The 21,044-nt window shown below is 38.0% G+C and overlaps 1 protein-coding gene across 1 annotated transcript in view; it reads right to left on the minus strand.

Moving 5' to 3' along the window:
• Positions 1–21,044, minus strand: part of DNAH6 (dynein axonemal heavy chain 6) — a 482,313-nt gene that overhangs the window by 338,512 nt on the left and 122,757 nt on the right. Inside the window, exons 30-31 of the mRNA XM_053703293.1 lie at positions 8,287–8,454; positions 5,755–5,903 (exon numbers count right to left, since the gene is read on the minus strand). Of these exons, the coding sequence (XP_053559268.1) occupies positions 5,755–5,903; positions 8,287–8,454 (317 nt within the window). The remainder of the gene's footprint in view (positions 1–5,754; positions 5,904–8,286; positions 8,455–21,044) is intronic.

Genomic DNA, 21,044 nt, shown 5'->3' on the forward strand with positions numbered 1-21,044 from the left:
AACTCTGTAGCCAGCGCTATAGAATTGTGCGGTGCTGTACAAATAAATGATAATAATAAAGCCAGTTGCAGTCCTTTTTTAATACACCAGAGCCATCATATTTTTGAGCCCTTAAAACTTTCTTATACAATTTTTTTTAAAAACAGAATTTATGCTTACCTGATAAATATCTTTCTCTTGCGATGTATCGAGTCCACGGATTCATCCATACTTGTGGGATATTCTCCTTCCTGTTAGGAAGGAGAATATCCCACAAGTATGGATGAATCCGTGGACTCGATACATCTAGCAAGAGAAATAATTTTATTAGATAGTGTTGTTACATTTGTAACTGTACTGTTATATGTATTTTTGATGTGTTTTGTAACACTTTTTTGTTTTGCGACACAGTTAACCAGAGCTCTGAGGACGCGCTATCCTGTTGCGCGTTAACTTCAATTATGCTCAAGTGATCGCATTTATTTTAAACTTGTAATACAAGCGCCAACAGCCGCGATAAACTCCTTTTAGCTCGCCTGTAACATTTCCACTAATATGAATACATTTAAAGGGACATCTTACTCAACATAAATTCTCATTTATCTTTGATGCAACGGTGAGAAAGAAAAAGGTTAATGACGTTTACCTTAGTTTTTCTTTATTTAAAACTAATATCAACTCCATTGCTTTCTTATCAACTATTGTGACAATTTTGTTTTTAACTCAATATGGGCAATACCTGGACTGTTTGAACTAATGCAAAACACTTTAGCTAGAAGGCAAAAGATACAATGGTGCAATTGTGGCATTACTGACTTGATGGACATCTTGCATTCAATGCCTTTTTGATAATTGTGGTTTTCTGTTTGATTTTCATGTCTTTTTATATTTTGTAATATGTACATTCTGCTTAATAAAGTTGGAAACTAAAAAAATTAATAATAATTTCAGCTCAACACGGGACAGCCAATCAGTATCATAAGTTATCAGTTAACACCTTGCTTAAAGGGACACTAAACACCTGCTGCAAATTCTGCAAACTAACTTCTGCTTTTAATTCATAAATGTACTCTAAATCTAGTAAAAAAGGATTTTTAGGCAGTCTGTAAAGCTTACCCCCAGTATATTCAAGAAGAGTGTTGTCAAACAGAATGGTGATGCTGAGCTCAATGCTGCTATGTGTGCTGCCATGTTGTAACGCACGTTGCTCACAGGCACAGCAGTCAGGTGATGTGCATGGCAGATAATTGTATAAATAAAGTTAAGAGGATTATCAGAATGCTCCCTCACTGTGGTGCTGAGTGCTGTATAAACATCGTATGTGCCTCATATTTATATAAATAAACATTCAGTTTGTCCATTCATTGTTTTATAATCAAAGCAATCAAAACTTTCTGCATTAGAAATACTTCTGCACTATTGAGTGCACAGCTAGAGGAATGTTTGTTTTAGCTAATAGCAGGCTACACCGGGAGGAGTGGGGAAGAGGAAGGAGGGGAATGCTCCGTGTGAAGAAGGCAGGCAGCTGAAAAACTTACATTTTAATTGCTAGAAGATTTATGCACTTAGTGCAATAGCAGGCTACACCGGGAGGAGTGGGGAAGAGGAAGGAGGGGCATGCTCCTGGGGAGAAGGCAGGCAGCTGATTAACCCTGTATTTACATTTTACTTCAAAAGACAATAAGCCATTTTTTTTAAAAAGATGCTTACACAGTGCATAAATGTTCTAGTAAAATGTAAATACAGGGTTAATCAGCTGCCTGCCTTCTCCCCACGGAGCATGCCCCTCCTTCCTCTTCCCCACTCCTCCCGGTGTAGCCTGCTATTGCACTAAGTGCATAAATCTTCTAGTAATTAAATTGTAAGTTTTTCAGATGCCTTCCTTCTTCACACGGAGCATGCCTCTCCCCCTCCTCCCGGTGTAGCCTGCTATTAGCTAAAACAAACATTCCTCTAGCTGTGCACTCAATAGTGCAGAAGTATTTCTAATGCAGAAAGTTTTGATTGCTTTGATTTTAAAACAATGAATGAACAAACTGAATATTTATTTATATAAATATGAGGCACATATGATGTTTATACAGCACTCAGTTAGCACCACAGTGAGGTAGCATTCTGAACTTGATATATACAATTATCTGCCAATATATTCAAAGTGTCTCTGAATAACTAATGACAAATATTTCTAGTGTGAAATAGCAAATATAGCTTTAAGGAAAATCCTGTTGATAGTATGTGTTAAACTAATATTGATTTGTATTTCATTTCATTTAATAGTATATATGGCAATTTGCTAAATGACACAATATACATAATTATGAAGTGGCAGCACAAAAATATAAAGTGAAATACACTGAAATCTTGTGAATTTTAAGAAAAATATTATTTCAGAAAATTGTACTGAAACTGTACTGTTCAATGAATACATAAAAACATAAAAAAAAACATTCCATTTCAACAGGTGTTCATAAAAAGAAATAAACAAGTGAAACTTTATTTCTTCCATCTCATTAATATGGACGACTGTTGTCTTGAGTTTTTGTCACATGATGGAATATAATTTATAAAAAGGTATAAATCATTTTTTAACCTATGCTTTTCAAAAATATATAAATATGAGGCACATATGATGTTTATACAGCACTCAGTTAGCACCACAGTGAGGGAGCATTCTGATAATCCTCTTAACTTTATTTATACAATTATCTGCCATGCACATCACCTGACTGCTGTTCCCGTGAGCAACGTGCATTACAACATGGCAGCATACATAGCATTACCAAGCACCGGATCAGCAGTCTGATTGAAGATGCTCTTTTTGAACTGTTTGGGGTAAACTGAGCATCAAGGATAGGGGTTAATGCTTAGTTTGTTATTATTAGTAAGTATAAGTTAGTTCAAACAATTTTTAGAAGGTGTTATAGGTCCCTTTAAAGGACATGAAACCCAAAAATTTTCTGTCATGATTCAGATAGAGAATACAATTTCAAACAACTTTCCAATTTACTTCTATTATTTAATTTTCTTCTTTCTCTTGTTATCCTTTGCTGAAATGTTTATCTAGAAAAGTTCATGTGCAGCAGAGAACCTAGGTTCTAGCTGTTGATTAGTGGCTGTATATATAAACTGATTGTCATTGGCTCACCCATGTGTTCAGTTAGAAACCAGTAGTGCACGGCTGCTCCTTCAACAAATGATACCAAGGGAATAAAACAGATTAGATAATAGAAGTAAATTAGAAAGTTGTTTAAAATTGTATTCTCTATCTGAATCATGAAAGAAATGTTTTGGGTTCCATGTCCCTTTAAATGTGATCTTGTGAGATTTTGCTGTAATCTTGTAGGATGATTTAACTAGATTTATGACACAGTAAACTTCCTTGAATTGAGGAGGAAACTGAGGTCATTTTGAGGTAAAAAAATCTTCCTTTTTTTACACAGAGATGTTTGTGTGATATTTTCTAGTCAGCTTTTTACAGAAATGCTGCACCACTGTCAAGTGATTTAGCATATGGGCATGCCCCTTTTAATGATTGGACCCTATTCTAGTAATCAAAAGATTTTGTATAGTAATAAATTGCCATTGTTACATTGACCATATGATATCACAATAGCCATGCAACTGCATTTGAAATAGGAAACTCTCCTCTTTTCAATCATATCCACAGCAAACACTCCATAACCAGGGGAACATGTGAGCACTAGAGACGTGCATTCAACAATTTTGTTCACTGCTAAATGCGGAAGAAGACGGCCGCTCATGGCATTCAGCTCTTTTTGGAGCCGGATTTATTCTTGTGAAACTGCAACACACAAAGATCTGGATTTAATGTGTTGCACTTTCACAAGAATAAATCCATCTCCGAAAAGAGACTAATGCCACAAACGGCCACATTCAGCAGTAAACAAAACTGCTGAGTCTTGGCTCTAGTGAACACTCATTTGAAGATTACATCTTTCAACATCAGATTCCAATATATGTCCAAGCCAGAGGCCAGCTGTCTACCTAAGTGGGCATACATTTAAAACATATAAATATTGTCTTGTAATATTACTCCTCAAAAAGCATATATTGGACACGATTCATAGAGGCCTATTTATCAAATGTCTGTCGGACCTGATCCGACAGTGCGGATCAGGTCCGACAGACATTGCTGAATGCGGAGAGCAATACGCTCTCCGTATTCAGCATTGCACCAGCAGCTCTTGTGAGCTGCTGGTGCAACGCCGCCCCCTGAAGACTCGCGGCCAATCAGCCGCCAGCAGGGAGGTGTCAATCAACCCGATCGTACTCGATCGGGTTGATTCCGGCGATGTCCCTCCGCCTGCTGAGAGCAGGAGGACAGGGTTATGGAGCAGCAGTCTTTGTGACCGCTGCTTCATAACTGCTGTTTCTTGTGAGCCTGCAGGCTCACCAGAAACACGGGGCGTCAAGCTCCATTCGGAGATTGATAGATAGGCCCCATAGATGCTCCTAAGGTTGCAGAGGGACCTTGTTGTAAAGCCAAAATAATTTAAAAAAATAAGGGGCTGATTAAGTGGAAGAAATCACAAATAAGAATGAGTATCATATTAAAGGGACATAAAAGTGTAAAAAGATTTTATTATTGCACTTTTGCTTATATATAACCATTTATTAAACCCCTGCAAAAGGGTTAAACACAATCAGCTCCAGAGCAGCAATGAACCATTTGGACCTAGCTTAAAGGAACATGGATAGAACATACATTCCCAGTTCCTGAGCCTACCTAGGTATGCCTTCTTTCAACAAAAGATTAAGAACTAAGCAAATTAGATAATAGAAGTAAATTGGAAAGTTGTTTAAATATGTATGCTCTATATGAACCATGTCCCCTTAAAGGGACACTGAACCCAAATTTTTCTTTTATTATTCAGATAGAACAGCAATTTTAAGCAACTTTCTAATTTACTCCTATTATCAATTTTTCTTCGTTCTCTTGCTATCATTATTTGAAAAAGAAGGCATCTAAGCTTTTTTTTGGTTTCAGTACTCTGGACAGCACTTTTTTATTGGTAGATGAATTTATCCACCAATCAGCAAGGACAACCCAGGTTGTTCACCAAAAATGGGTCGGCATCTAAACTTACATTCTTGCATTTCAAATAAAGATACCAAGAGAATGAAGAAAATGTGATAATAGGAGTAAATTAGAAAGTTGCTTAAAATTTCATGCTCAATCTGAATCACAAATGAAAATTTTTGGGTACAGTGTCCCTTTAATACATCTGGTGAGCCAATGCCATATGTGCATAACCCCTATCACAAGCTAGCTAAAGAACCAAGTACATTTTAAAACAGAAGTTGAAACATCTCTTAAATTGATATGTTCTAATATGAGCCACGAAAGTTAATTTATTGTACAATACATTTCTGCTTAATAAAAATAATGTTTCTTTAAGAGCTCACAAGCCACTTAAAAACTACTAAATATAGATTTAAGACACAATGCGATAGACTAAATTAAAGATACTTATTTTTCAAATAGAAGCAGTAACTTAGGCCTAGTTTCTATTGAGGTGGTAACGTTTGGAAACTGGTGGTAACATAAACATTTTCTATAGACTTTAATGGAGATAAATGTTTTTATCACCAGTTTCCACAATTTACCACCTCAATGGAAACTAGCCCTTAGCTTTTACATGCAGATTTTTCACCACAGACTGAAATGACTTTAGTAATAGCAATAAAAAGGTCTTACAAAGTTGCAAACAGTTAAAAGGTTGTAAGTACAATACATATGAATGAGTTTCTTACCCAGCCATAACTAAGACGGATTTTACGGCTCTCATGCCAAAATCATAGTGATCTTGCTGCGAAAGCTGCTCACTGCAAAGTTTATACATTTGAGTCATCTTCCTGGCAAGAACTTTGCTGGATTCAAATCCTTCAGAATATAAAATCACCTACAAAACATATTAGTTCATTCAGGGATATTTCAAAGAAGTTGTATTAATTAAAATTGACACATAAACACATCACTGGTTTTCTTCTCAATACTGGTACCAAATGAATAATAAGCATCAAGAATAAATACATAAAGTATGAAATAGCCCAGGAAATGTGTAAATGTTCAAGAAAATACAGGTGATAATGAATTGATCCGAATATGGCTGCTTGCAATTACAGGAAATAAAATTAGAGGGAAATAAAAGCATTTTTTGTTATATGTATCTCTTCTTAAATATAATTTCAACCCCTGATAACATGGATTGAATGCTCACATTTTGTTTATGTGCAAACACTTCTTCCTAATTAAGTAGAATATCATCTTATATGCATAGGGGGATATTTATCAAAGGTTTGGCGGACCTGATCCGACAGTGCGGATCAGGTCCGCCAGACCTCTCTGCACGCGGAGAGCAATACGCTCTCCGTATTCCGCATTGCACCAGCAGCTCTTGTGAGCTGCTCGTGCAACGCCGCCCCCTGCAGATTCAGGGGGTGTCAATCAACCCAATCGTACTTGATCGGGTTGAATTGCAGCAATGTCTGTCCGCCTTCTCAGAGCAGGCGGACAGGTTATGGAGCAACATCTTTAGACCGGCGCTTCATAAGTGCTGTTTCTGGCGAGCCTGAAGGCTCGCCAGAAACACGGGCCCTCAAGCTCCATCCGGAGCTTGATAAATGGGCCCCATTGTGTGTGATTCATATATTGATCTTGTATTTCTTTCTCAATTACTGTTATTTGAGTCATATTGTTAGATGCAAATAGATCTGGACTGAATACAAATAGTAGTATGCAATTAAATTGATGGTAAATATAAGTAAACATAAAAAAAATCTAAATCTGTGCATTATTTTAAATGTAATGATACATTTTTATGCATGTACAATAGTGTAAAATACCTTTTATTCAATCCGTTGTATTTATTAACATCCCTCTGCCTGCCCATTTTATTCTTTTTTTTTTTCCTGAGGTGATGTTTTTACCTTACATCCAATTGCCTCACTAGCCATGTGGCATTTTTTCTTAATGCTAAGGAAAAATGCCATGCGGCTAGCAAGTCAACTGGATGTGAGGAAAAGTATCACCTCAGAAAAAAAAAAAGAATGAAGCGGGAAGGCAGGTCGATGTTAAGAAAGTAAATACAACAGAATGAATAAAAGGTATTTGACACTATCCAAAATGCATAAAAACTTACCATAACATATAAAATAATGTACAGAATTTTTAATAATGTTCACTTAAAGTTACCATCACTTTAAAGGGACATTAAACACTAAATATATGCTAGACAGAATGATGCATTCAAAGAAAAGATTAGTCCATGACTAACATGTAGATGTATTTTTTAAAGTTTCATTAGTTGTTTAAAAAGTGACAAAATAAGTGTAAAGTTTTAGTGTCTATAAAACACTGGGAGCTGCCATGTTGTAACTTGTGTTACCTTCTCTGCTGTGGCCAATTAGGGTCAGTTATAAATAGGTCACTAGAGTGTGCAGCCAATGGTTGTACTGGATTTAACAGTGTTCTGCACTTCCATTTCTAACAGGAACTGAAAAGCTCACAATTTCAGAATGGAATTACAGGCAAAGAGGACAAAATAAATAATGAAAGTATATTGCAGAGTTGTTTTATTATATACAATTTATCATTTTATATTACCATCTCAAAGTGTTTAATGTCCCTTTAATGATTATTGTTTGTTTTTGTCTTGTAAACCACCCGATCAGATCAGTTTAGGAAGCAGGAGTTTAAACCTCTGTTTTATAAATATCAGTTAAAGGCTTCCCGAGGTGCTCTCAACGGTAAAACATTTTTTTTTTTAAATGTATCCATGTATGTATCTAGACAGAGTATAAATAACTTTGGTTGCAGCTGACTGCTCATAAAAAAGTTTAAACATTACTAAGATTTTGTGTAAACTTTTATTTATCTTTTATTTAAAGGGACACTGATTTTTTTATTTTGTGATTCAGATAGAGCATGAAATTTTAAGCAACTTTCTAATTTACTCCTATTATCAAATGTTCTTTATTCTCTTGGTATCTTTATTTGAAATGTCCTTGCTGATTGGTGGATAAATTCATCCACCAATCAAAAACTGCTGTCCAGAGTACTGAACCAAGAAAAAAGCTTAGATGCCTTCTTTTTCATATAAAGATAGCAGGAGAACGAAGAAAAATTGATAATAGGAGTAAATTAGAAAGTTGCTTAAAATTGCATGCTCTATCTGAATCACGAAAGAAAATTTTTGGGTTCAGTGTCCCTTTAAGTTATACACTACATATGTAGCAGGTTTTATAAGGTGAACAACATATTATTGGTTTCCTGAAAATACTTACCTCGGCAATCAAGGCATAGTTTGGAACCATCATTGCAAAAGGCCTGAAAAGGGCTTTTAGGTTATCTGGTAATTCTGTTCTTCCGGCATAGCCTGGGTTCATAGTGATAAATGCTGCACAAGTCATAACCAATTTTATTTCCCGTCCTTCAAAGAAAAACCTAATGCTCTGGGTAAAAGAAAATGACAAGGTAGGAATCAGTTGAAACAGAAATAGCATAAAAAGATAAACTACGCATTTTACACATCTTAAGCAGCTCAAACAAAGCAAACACAGGCCATGATCTATCACATTATACAACACCAAAATGCAGTTTAATTGAGGTAATTGTGTAGAATTTGCCAAGTTTCACATTTGATGTCCTACAAAACATTTAGACCCCATTCATGAAGCCATCAACTGCCTGTTTGACTTTAACTTAAAAAGTTAATATACAAATGTAAATTCAAACTTATCTTCCTTTTTCTCATGACAAAAATCTATACATTTGTGGTCCCATATGAAATCATCATTTGGGATCAATCAACAAAAACATTTTTGTATATGAATATGGCATTATGTGAATACACCAAGACACCTGCTGGACCAATTTGCTTTTAAAGCACATTTAAGGTTACAAAAGCTATAGAAAATACAGGAGACAAGACTCACATCTAGCAGAGAAATAAATTACAGTGAGACAATATATAAAGAGCCCACTTCCCTGTACCCTCAACCAATTTGAAGTTATATTATAATTACAGGCCTGATATTAAACCAAATAGATAAGTGATTGAAAAACCTGAAGCAACAAGTGTCCTTACAAATAATAATGGCACCACCCAGATTTGCTTTTATATAGGTAATGCCAGTGAGAATGACATCCTCTGTGAGTCATGATGCCCCGACAGTGCGGATCAGGTCCGCAAGACCTCGCTGAATGCCGAGAGCAATACACTCTCCGTATTCAGCATTGCACCAGCAGCTCACAAGAGCTGCTGGTGCAACGCCGCCCCCTGCAGACTCGCGGCCAATGGGCCGCCAGCAGGGGGTTGTCAATCAACCCAATTGTACTAGATCGGGTTGATTTCCGGCGATTCCTGTCTGCCTCATCAGAGCAGACGTACAGGGTTATGGAGCAGCGGTCTTTAGACCGCTGCTTCATAACTGGTGTTTCTGGCGAGCCTGAAGACTCGCCAGAAACACGGCCCACAAGCTCCGTTCGGAGCTTGATAAATGGGCCCCGATGTATTCTACCTATGTACTGCAATGCTAAACATACATTGCAAATACATTTAGGGATAAATTGCAGGTGAAGCTCTATCGATAGTGCAGGGTGCATTAAAGGGATATGAATCCCAAAAATACAATTTAAACAAGTTACCAATTTACAAATTTGCTTTGTTCCCATGGTGTTCTTTGTTGAAGAGGTACCTATCTGGAGCACTACATGGCAGGAAATGGTGCTGTCATCTAATGCTCTTACAAATAGATATGATTCTTGCACAACTGCTGCCATATAGTGCTCCAGACATGTGCATGGTCCTGCGCTTGCATCCCTGCTTTTCAATAAAAGATGAACAAAGAAGGAATAAAATGTGATAATATAAGTACATTCGAAAGTTGTTTAAAATTGCAGGCTCTATTTGAATCATGAAAGAAAAATTTTGGATTTCATTTCAATTTAAGTGATGCTAATGCACAACAGCGCTAATATTTTTACACTCCACTGGTAATCTAGCATTTAGTGTATAATGGTTATAAATATATAGGATATATCTTGATATCTATGCACGATAAAGCATTACGTGAGAATGTATGTAATGGGGGTCGATTTATGAAGCAGCGGATGCTGCTTCCGACGCACTCCGCTTCAGTTCTGCTATTAGCGGAAGTTAAGAAGCAGCAGTTGATCGGGTTGATTGACCACCCCTGCTAGCGGCCGATTGGGGCGGTATTGCACCAGCAGTTCACAAGAACTGCTGGTGCAATGATAAATGCAGACAGCGTATGCTGTCAGCATTTATCGATGTGCGGCGGACATGATTCGCTATAGCGGATCATAACTGTCCGTACCATGTTAAATTGACCCCTTGAAATAGTCACACTTTTACAGATAAAAGGAAAAAAAATGATATAAAACTGCAATGTTTAAGTAAATGATTTCTATCTTTTACTGCCACAAGCACATCAAGTTAAACAGCTGTTATTATTTATGTCCAGATCTTATCATTTAATATAGCTAAACATTAAAGTCACGGACATGACAGTTTGTCATTTTGCTTCTAGAAAATGACAGATAAATTTGTTATGGTATAATCCAAAGTGACCCTGAATAAGATTCTCATAAAAAAACTTCCCATCACTGATTCATAACTATACCACAGACAATTATATTTTCTATTCTGACAATTTGGTTCTCAAATTACTTTGTAATTGACAAAATACTGTTCTCATCTTAATAACACTGGATTTTAGACACAGTTAATGAAGGTTTAGTTGTGGGATTAGTTCAGATTAGTTTTATGGTTCTAAAACTTTTTGGTAAACCATATCATGAATGTGTTTGTTGAAAAATATTGTAAATAATATTATTTCTTTTTATCATCTATCTATCTCTCTATCATCTATCTATCTATAAATCTAAATATCTACCATCTATCTATGTATCGATCTTCTATCTATCTATAAATCTATCTACCATCTATCTATCTATCTATCTATCTATCTATCTTCTATCTATGTATCTATCTATCAATATATCTATCTACCATCTATCTATCTATTTATCTATCTATCTGTCTATCTCTATCTATATATCTATCTATCTATCTATCTATCATCTATCTATCAATCATCTATTTATAAATCTATCTATAAATCTATATTTTATCTATCTATCATCTATCTATCTATAAATCTATATATCTATATATCTATCTATCTACAATCTATCATTTATTTATCTATCTATCTATAAATCTATCTATCTACAATCTATCTATCTATCATCTATCTATCTATATATCATCTAACTATCTATCTATCTATCATCTATCTATCCATCATCTATCCTATCTATCTATCTATCTATCTATCTATCTATCTATCATCTATCTATATATATATATATATATATATCATCTATCTATATATCCATCTATCTATCTATCTATCAATCATCTAACTATCTATTTATCTATCTATCATCTATCTATCTATCATCTATAATCTATCTATCTATTTATCTTCTATCTATCTATCATCTATGTATCTATCTATCATCTATCCTATCTATCTATCATCTATCTATATATTATCTATCTATCCATCTATCTATATTAACGTTAACCTTTCTTTTCCTATTAAAGCTTTAGACATTGGGGGGTAGTTATCAAGCCGTCTACTTTTCTGGCTTCGCCGGCCCAATACGTCCGCCTAAGCTCGCCTACCTTCGCCGCCGCAGACCTTGAATACGTTCGCCTAAGTTATCAAATAAAGCTGTCAAAAAGCCGCGGGGCGATGAGCAGCGGACTGTGACAGTTATCACTCATCCGATCTCGCTGCCCTTCGGCTTTTTCCCAGCTTTATTGCTAGCCTGTCACTAAGCACTCACACTAAACTACACTGTTCTACCCCCTATACCGGCGCCCCCGGAGGCCCCCGCAACTAAATAAAGTTACTAACCCCTAAACCGCCGCTCCTAGACCCCGCCGCAAGTCTTATAAATGTATTAACCCCTAAACCGCCGCTCCTAGACCCCGCCGCAAGTCTTATAAATGTATTAACCCCTAAACCGCCGCTCCTAGACCCCGCCGCAAGTCTTATAAATGTATTAACCCCTAAACCGCCGCTCCCGGACACCGCTGCCACCTACATTATACCTAGTAACCCCTATCCTGCCCCCCCTATACCGTCGCCCTCTATTATAAAATTATTAACCCCTATCCTGCTGATCCCGCACCTCTCCGCAACTAAATAAATAGTTTAACCCCTAAACCGCCGCTCCATGAACCCGCCGCAACCTATAATAAATTTATTAACCCCTATCCTGCCCCCCACTACGCCGCTGCCACTGTAATAAAATGATTAACCCCTAAACCTAAGTCTAACCCTAACCATAATGCCCCCCTAACTTAAATATTAATTAAATACATCTAAATAAATTAACTCTTATTAACTAAATGAATCCTATTTAAAACTAAATACTTACTTATAAAATAAACCCTAATATAGCTACAATATAAATAATAATTATATTCTAGCTATCCTAGGATTTCTTTTTATTTTACAGGTACCTTTCAATTTATTTTAACCATGTACAATAACTATTAAATAGTTATTAACTATTTAATAGCTTACCTAGCTAAAATAAACTGAAATTAACCTGTAAAATAAAAACTAACCTAAGTTACAATTACACCTAACACTACACTATACTTTAATAAATTATTCCTATTTAAAACTAAATACTTACCTGTAAAATAAACCCTAATATAGCTACAATATAAATAATAATTATATTGTAGCTATCTTAGGATTTATATTTATTTTACAGGTAACTTTGTATTTATTTTAGCTAGTTAGAATAGTTATTAAATAGTTATTAACTATTTAATAACTACCTAGCTAAAAGAAATACAAAATTACCTGTAAAATAAATCCTAACCTAAGTTACAATTAAACCTAATACTACACTATCATTAAATTAACTAAATAAACTACCTACAAATAACTACAATGAAATACAATTACATAAACTAACTAAAGTACAAAAAATAAAAAAAGCTAAGTTACAAAAAATAAAAAATTAAGTTACAAACATGTTAAAAATATTACAACAATTTTAAGCTACTTACACCTAATCTAAGCCCCCTAATAAAATAACAAAGCCCCCCAAAATAAAAAAAATCCCTACCCTATTTTAAATTACATAAATTTCAAAGCTCTTTTACCTTACCAGCCCTTAAAAGGGCCATTTGTGGGGGCATGCCCCAAAAAGTTCAGCTCTTTTGCCTGTAAAAGAAAAATACAACCCCCCCCCCAACATTAAAACCCACCACCCACATACCCCTAATCTAACCCAAACCCCCCTTACAAAAACCTAACACTAATCCCCTGAAGATCATCCTACCTTGAGTCGTCTTCACTCAGCCGAGCCACCGATGGAACTGAAGAGGACATCCGGAGCGGAAGAAGTTAATCCTCCAAGCGGCGCTGAAGAAATCTTCCATCCGATGAAGTCATCATCCAGGCGGCGCTGAAGAAGTCTTCGATCCGGCCGATGTCATCTTCAAAGAGGCGCTGAAGAGGTCTTCTATCCGGGCGAAGTCATCTTCCAAGCCGGGTCTTGAATCTTCCTTCCGCCGACGCGGAACCACCTTCTTCACCGACGGACTACGACGAATGACGGCTCCTTTAAGGGACGTCATCCAAGATGGCGTCCCCTCAATTCCGATTGGCTGATAGGATTCTATCAGCCAATTGGAATTAAGGTAGGAAAATCTGATTGGCTGATGGAATCAGCCAATCAGATTCAAGTTCAATCCGATTGGCTGATCCAATCAGCCAATCAGATTGAGCTTGCATTCTATTGGCTGATCGGAACAGCCAATAGAATGCGAGCTCAATCTGATTGGCTGATTCCATCAGCCAATCAGATTTTTCCTACCTTAATTCCGATTGGCTGATAGAATCCGGATGTCCTCTTCAGTTCCATCGGTGGCTCGGCTGAGTGAAGACGACTCAAGGTAGGATGATCTTCAGGGGATTAGTGTTAGGTTTTTGTAAGGGGGGTTTGGGTTAGATTAGGGGTATGTGGGTGGTGGGTTTTAATGTTGGGGGGGGTTGTATTTTTCTTTTACAGGCAAAAGAGCTGAACTTTTTGGGGCATGCCCCCACAAATGGCCCTTTTAAGGGCTGGTAAGGTAAAAGAGCTTTGAAATTTATGTAATTTAGAATAGGGTAGGGATTTTTTTTATTTTGGGGGGGTTTGTTATTTTATTAGGGGGCTTAGATTAGGTGTAAGTAGCTTAAAATTGTTGTAATATTTTTAACATGTTTGTAACTTAATTTTTTATTTTTTGTAACTTAGCTTTTTTTATTTTTTGTACTTTAGTTAGTTTATGTAATTGTATTTCATTGTAGTTATTTGTAGGTAGTTTATTTAATTAATTTAATGATAGTGTAGTATTAGGTTTAATTGTAACTTAAGTTAGGATTTATTTTACAGGTAATTTTGTATTTCTTTTAGCTAGGTAGTTATTAAATAGTTAATAACTATTTAATAACTATTCTAACTAGCTAAAATAAATACAAAGTTACCTGTAAACTAAATATAAATCCTAAGATAGCTATAATATAAGTATTAATTACATTGTAGCTATCTTAGGGTTTATTTTACAGGTAAGTATTTATTTTTAAATAGGAATAATTTATTAAAGTATAGTGTAGTGTTAGGTGTAATTGTAACTTAGGTTAGGATTTATTTCACAGGTACATTTCTCTTTATTTTAGCTAGGTAAGCTATTAAATAGTTAATAACTATTTAATAGCTATTGTACATGGTTAAAATAAATTGAAAGGTACCTGTAAAATAAAAAGAAATCCTAAGATAGCTAGAATATAATTATTATTTATATTGTAGCTATATTAGGGTTTATTTTAAAGGTAAGTATTTAGTTTTAAATAGGATTCATTTAGTTAATAAGAGTTAATTTATTTAGATGTATTTAATTAATATTTAAATTAGGGGGCGTTAGGGTTAGGGTTAGACTTAGGTTTAGGGGTTAATAATTTTATTACAGTGGCGGCGGCGTAGTGGGGGCAGGATAGGGGTTAATAAATTTATTATAGGTGACGACGGTGTAGGGGGGGCAGATTAGGGGTTAATACATTTAATATAGGTTGCGGCGGGTTCAGGGAGCGGCGGTTTAGGGGTTAATACATTTATTATAGTTGCGGTGGGCTCCGGGAGCGGCGGTTTAGGGGTTAATATGTATAGAGTAGCTTGCGGTGGGCTCCGGGAGCGGCGGTTTAGGGGGTAATAACTTTATTTAGTTGCGGCGGTGTAGGGGGGGTCAGATTAGTGGTGTTTAGACTCGGGGTACATGTTAGGGTGTTAGGTGTAGACAGCTCCCATAGAAATCAATGGGATGTCTGTCAGCAGCGAACTTGTACTATGGTCAGACTCCCATTGATTCCTATGGGATCCGCCGCCTCCAGGGGTGGCGGATTGAAAACAAGGTACGCTGGGCCGTAAAAGTGCAGAGCGTACCTGCTAGTTTTTTGATAGCTAGCAAAAACATAATTTATGCTTACCTGATAAATTTATTTCTCTTGTAGTGTATCCAGTCCACGGATCATCCATTACTTATGGGATATTAACTCCTCCCCAACAGGAAGTGCAAGAGGATTCACCCAGCAGAGCTGCTATATAGCTCCTCCCCTAACTGCCATTTCCAGTCATTCTCTTGCACCCAACGAATAGATAGGATGTGTGAGAGGACTGTGGTGATTATACTTAGTTTCATACCTTCAATCAAAAGTTTGTTATTTTATAATAGCACCGGAGTGTGTTATTCCTTCTCTGGTAGAATTTGAAGAAGAATCTACCTGAGTTTTTCTATGATTTTAGCCGGAGTAGTTAAGATCATATTGCTGTTTCTCGGCCATCTGAGAAGAGGTAAACTTCAGATCAGGGGACAGCGGGCAGATTAATCTGCAAAGAGGTATGTAGCAGCTTATTATTTTCTGACAATGGAATTGATGAGAAAATTCTGCCATACCGATATAATGTAAACTCAGCCTTAAATGCAGTAGCAGCAACTGGTATCAGGCTGTCATGTATGTATATTTTTTCATTCGACCGAAAACATGCAGAGAAAGGAAAACCATAGGGTGCAGTGGTGACTGTAGTTTAATGGAAAAATTACCTGCCTTAAAGTGACAGGGCGGGCCGTGGACTGGATACACTACAAGAGAAATAAATTTATCAGGTAAGCATAAATTATGTTTTCTCTTGTTAAGTGTATCCAGTCCACGGATCATCCATTACTTATGGGATACCAATACCAAAGCTAAAGTACACGGATGACGGGAGGGACAGGCAGGCTCTTTATACGGAAGGAACCACTGCCTGAAGAACCTTTCTCCCAAAAACAGCCTCCGAAGAAGCAAAAGTGTCAAATTTGGAAAATTTGGAAAAAGTATGAAGAGAAGACCAAGTTGCAGCCTTGCAAGTCTGTTCAACAGAAGCCTCATTCTTAAAGGCCCAAGTGGAAGCCACAGCTCTAGTAGAGTGTGCTGTAATTCTTTCAGGAGGCTGCTGTCCAGCAGTCTCATAGGCTAACCGTATTATGCTACGAAGCCAAAAGGAGAGAGAGGTAGCCGAAGCTTTTTGACCTCTCCTCTGACCAGAATAAACGACAAACAGGGAAGACGTTTGTCGAAAATCCTTAGTTGCCTGTAGATAAAATTTCAGGACACGGACTACATCTAGATTGTGTAGCAGACGTTCCTTTTTCGAAGAAGGATTAGGACACAAAGATGGAACCACAATCTCTTGATTGATATTCCTGTTAGTGACCACCTTAGGTAGGAACCCAGGTTTAGTACGCAGAACTACCTTGTCTGAATGAAAAATCAGATAAGGAGAATCACAATGTAAGGCAGATAACTCAGAGACTCTTCGAGCCGAGGAAATCGCCATTAAAAACAGAACTTTCCAAGATAACAACTTGATATCAATGGAATGAAGGGGTTCAAACGGAACCCCCTGTAAAACATTAAGAACTAAGTTCAAACTCCATGGTGGAGCAACAGTTTTAAACACAGGCTTGATCCTAGCTAAAGCCTGACAAAAAGCTTGAACGTCCGGAACTTCTGACAGACGTTTGTGTAAAAGAATGGACAGAGCTGAAATCTGTCCCTTTAAGGAACTAGCGGATAAACCCTTTTCTAAACCTTCTTGTAGAAAAGACAATATCCTCGGAATCCTAACCTTACTCCATGAGTAACTCTTGGATTCGCACCAATATAAGTATTTGCGCCATATCTTATGGTAAATCTTTCTGGTAACAGGCTTCCTAGCCTGTATTAAGGTATCAATAACTGACTCAGAAAAACCACGTTTGATAAAATCAAGCGTTCAATTTCCAAGCAGTCAGCTTCAGAGAAATTAGATTTTGATGTTTGAAGGGACCCTGGATCAGAAGGTCCTGTTTCAGAGGTAGCGACCAAGGTGGACAGGATGACATGTCCACTAGATCTGCATACCAAGTCCTGCGTGGCCATGCAGGCGCTATTAGAATCACTGATGCTCTCTCCTGTTTGATTCTGGCAATCAATCGAGGAAGCATCGGGAAGGGTGGAAACACATAAGCCATCCCGAAGGTCCAAGGTGCTGTCAAAGCATCTATCAGAACCGCTCCCGGATCCCTGGATCTGGACCCGTAACGAGGAAGCTTGGCGTTCTGTCGAGACGCCATGAGATCTATCTCTGGTTTGCCCCAACGTCGAAGTATTTGGGCAAAGACCTCCGGATGAAGTTCCCACTCCCCCGGATGAAAAGTCTGACGACTTAAGAAATCCGCCTCCCAGTTCTCCACTCCCGGGATGTGGATTGCTGACAGGTGGCAAGAGTGAGACTCTGCCCAGCGAATTATCTTTGATACTTCCATCATTGCTAGGGAGCTTCTTGTCCCTCCCTGATGGTTGATGTAAGCTACAGTCGTGATGTTGTCCGACTGAAACCTGATGAACCCCCGAGTTGTTAACTGGGGCCAAGCCAGAAGGGCATTGAGAACTGCTCTCAATTCCAGAATGTTTATTGGTAGGAGACTCTCCTCCTGATTCCATTGTCCCTGAGCCTTCAGAGAATTCCAGACAGCGCCCCAACCTAGTAGGCTGGCGTCTGTTGTTACAATTGTCCAGTCCGGCCTGCTGAATGGCATTCCCCTGGACAGATGTGGCCGAGAAAGCCACCATAGAAGAGAATTTCTGGTCTCTTGATCCAGATTCAGAGTAGGGGACAAGTCTGAGTAATCCCCATTCCACTGACTTAGCATGCACAATTGCAGCGGTCTGAGATGTAGGCGTGCAAAGGGTACTATGTCCATTGCTGCTACCATTAAGCCGATCACCTCCATGCATTGAGCTACTGACGGGTGTTGAATGGAATGAAGGACACGGCATGCATTTTGAAGCTTTGTTAACCTGTCTTCTGTCAGGTAAATCTTCATTTCTACAGAATCTATAAGAGTCCCCAAGAAGGGAACTCTTGTGAGTGGAAAGAGAGAACTCTTCTTTTCGTTCACCTTCCATCCATGCGACCTTAGAAATGCCAGTACTAACTCTGTATGAGACTTGGCAGTTTGAAAGCTTGAAGCTTGTATCAGAATGTCGTCTAGGTAAGGAGCTACCACAATTCCTCGCGGTCTTAGTACCGCCAGAAGAGCACCCAGAACCTTTGTGAAGATTCTCGGAGCCGTAGCCAATCCGAATGGAAGAGCTACAAACTGGTAATGCCTGTCTAGAAAGGCAAACCTTAGATACCGGTAAAGATCTTTGTGAATCGGTATGTGAAGGTAAGCATCCTTTAAATCCACTGTGGTCATGTACTGACCCTTTTGGATCATGGGTAAAATTGTCCGAATAGTTTCCATTTTGAACGATGGAACTCTTAGGAATTTGTTTAGGATCTTTAAATCCAAGATTGGCCTGAAAGTTCCCTCTTTTTTGGGAACCACAAACAGATTTGAGTAAAACCCTTGTCCTTGTTCCGACCGCGGAACCGGATGGATCACTCCCATTAATAAAAGATCTTGTACGCAGCGTAGAAACACCTCTTTCTTTATTTGGTTTGTTGACAACCTTGACAGATGAAATCTCCCTCTTGGGGGAGAGAATTTGAAGTCTAGAAGGTATCCCTGAGATATGATCTCTAACGCCCAAGGATCCTGGACATCTCTTGCCCAAGCCTGGGTGAAGAGAGAAAGTCTGCCCCCACTAGATCCGTTCCCGGATCGGGGGCCCTCGATTCATGCTGTCTTAGGGGCAGCAGCAGGTTTCCTGGCCTGCTTGCCCTTGTTCCAGGACTGGTTAGGTCTCCAGCCTTGTCTGTAGCGAGCAACAGCTCCTTCCTGTTTTGGTGCAGAGGAAGTTGATGCTGCTCCTGCTTTGAAATTACGAAAGGAACGAAAATTAGACTGTCTAGCCTTAGGTTTGGCTCTGTCTTGAGGCAGGGCATGGCCTTTACCTCCTGTAATGTCAGCGATAATTTCTTTCAACCCGGGCCCGAATAAGGTCTGCCCTTTGAAAGGTATATTAAGCAATTTAGATTTAGAAATAACGTCAGCTGACCAGGATTTTAGCCACAGTGCTCTGCGTGCCTGAATGGCGAATCCGGAATTCTTAGCCGTAAGTTTAGTTAAATGTACTACGGCATCTGAAATAAATGAGTTAGCTAACTTAAGGGCTTTAAGCTTGTGTGTAATCTCATCTAATGGAGCTGATTCAAGTGTCTCTTCCAGAGACTCAAACCAAAATGCTGCTGCAGCCGTGACAGGCGCAATGCATGCAAGAGGTTGCAATATAAAACCTTGTTGAACAAACATTTTCTTAAGGTAACCCTCTAACTTTTTATCCATTGGATCTGAAAAGGCACAGCTATCCTCCACCGGGATAGTGGTACGCTTAGCTAAAGTAGAAACTGCTCCCTCCACCTTAGGGACCGTTTGCCATAAGTCCCGTGTGGTGGCGTCTATTGGAAACATCTTTCTAAATATCGGAGGGGGTGAGAACGGCACACCGGGTCTATCCCACTCCTTAGTAACAATTTCAGTAAGTCTCTTAGGTATAGGAAAAACGTCAGTACTCGCCGGTACCGCAAAATATTTATCCAACCTACACATTTTCTCTGGTATTGCAACTGTGTTACAATCATTCAGAGCCGCTAACACCTCCCCTAGTAATACACGGAGGTTTTCCAGCTTAAATTTAAAATTTGAAATATCTGAATCCAGTTTGTTTGGATCAGAACCGTCACCCGCAGAATGAAGCTCTCCGTCCTCATGTTCTGCAAATTGTGACGCAGTGTCTGACATGGCCCTAATATTATCAGCGCACTCTGTTCTCACCCCAGAGTGATCACGCTTACCTCTTAGTTCTGGTAATTTAGCCAAAACTTCAGTCATAACAGTAGCCATATCCTGTAATGTGATTTGTAATGGCCGCCCAGATGTACTCGGCGCTACAATATCACGCACCTCCCGAGCGGGAGATGCAGGTACTGACACGTGAGGCGAGTTAGTCGGCATAACTCTCCCCTCGTTGTTTGGTGAAATATGTTCAATTTGTACAGATTGACTTTTATTTAAAGTAGCATCAATACAGTTAGTACATAAATTTCTATTGGGCTCCACTTTGGCTTTAGCACATATAGCACAGATATCTTCCTCTGAATCAGACATGTTTAACACACTAGCAAATAAACTAGCAACTTGGAAATACTTTTCAAGTAATTTACTATAATATGAAAACGTACTGTGCCTATAAGAAGCACAGAAAAAAGTTATGACAGTTGAAAATTAATAAACTGAAAAGTTATAGCATCAAATCTTTGTAAAAAACACAATTTTAGCAAAGGATTGCTCCCATTAGCAAAGGATAACTAACCCTGATAGCTAACAGTGAGAGAGATCAGTAAACTGTCATAAATTAAATAAAACGACTGCCAAGTGGAAAAAAATAGTGCCCAAAACATTTTTTCACCCAGTACC

This window comes from Bombina bombina, chromosome 2 (assembly GCF_027579735.1).
Source record: "Bombina bombina isolate aBomBom1 chromosome 2, aBomBom1.pri, whole genome shotgun sequence".
In the NCBI taxonomy this organism is placed as follows: Eukaryota; Metazoa; Chordata; class Amphibia; order Anura; family Bombinatoridae; genus Bombina; species Bombina bombina.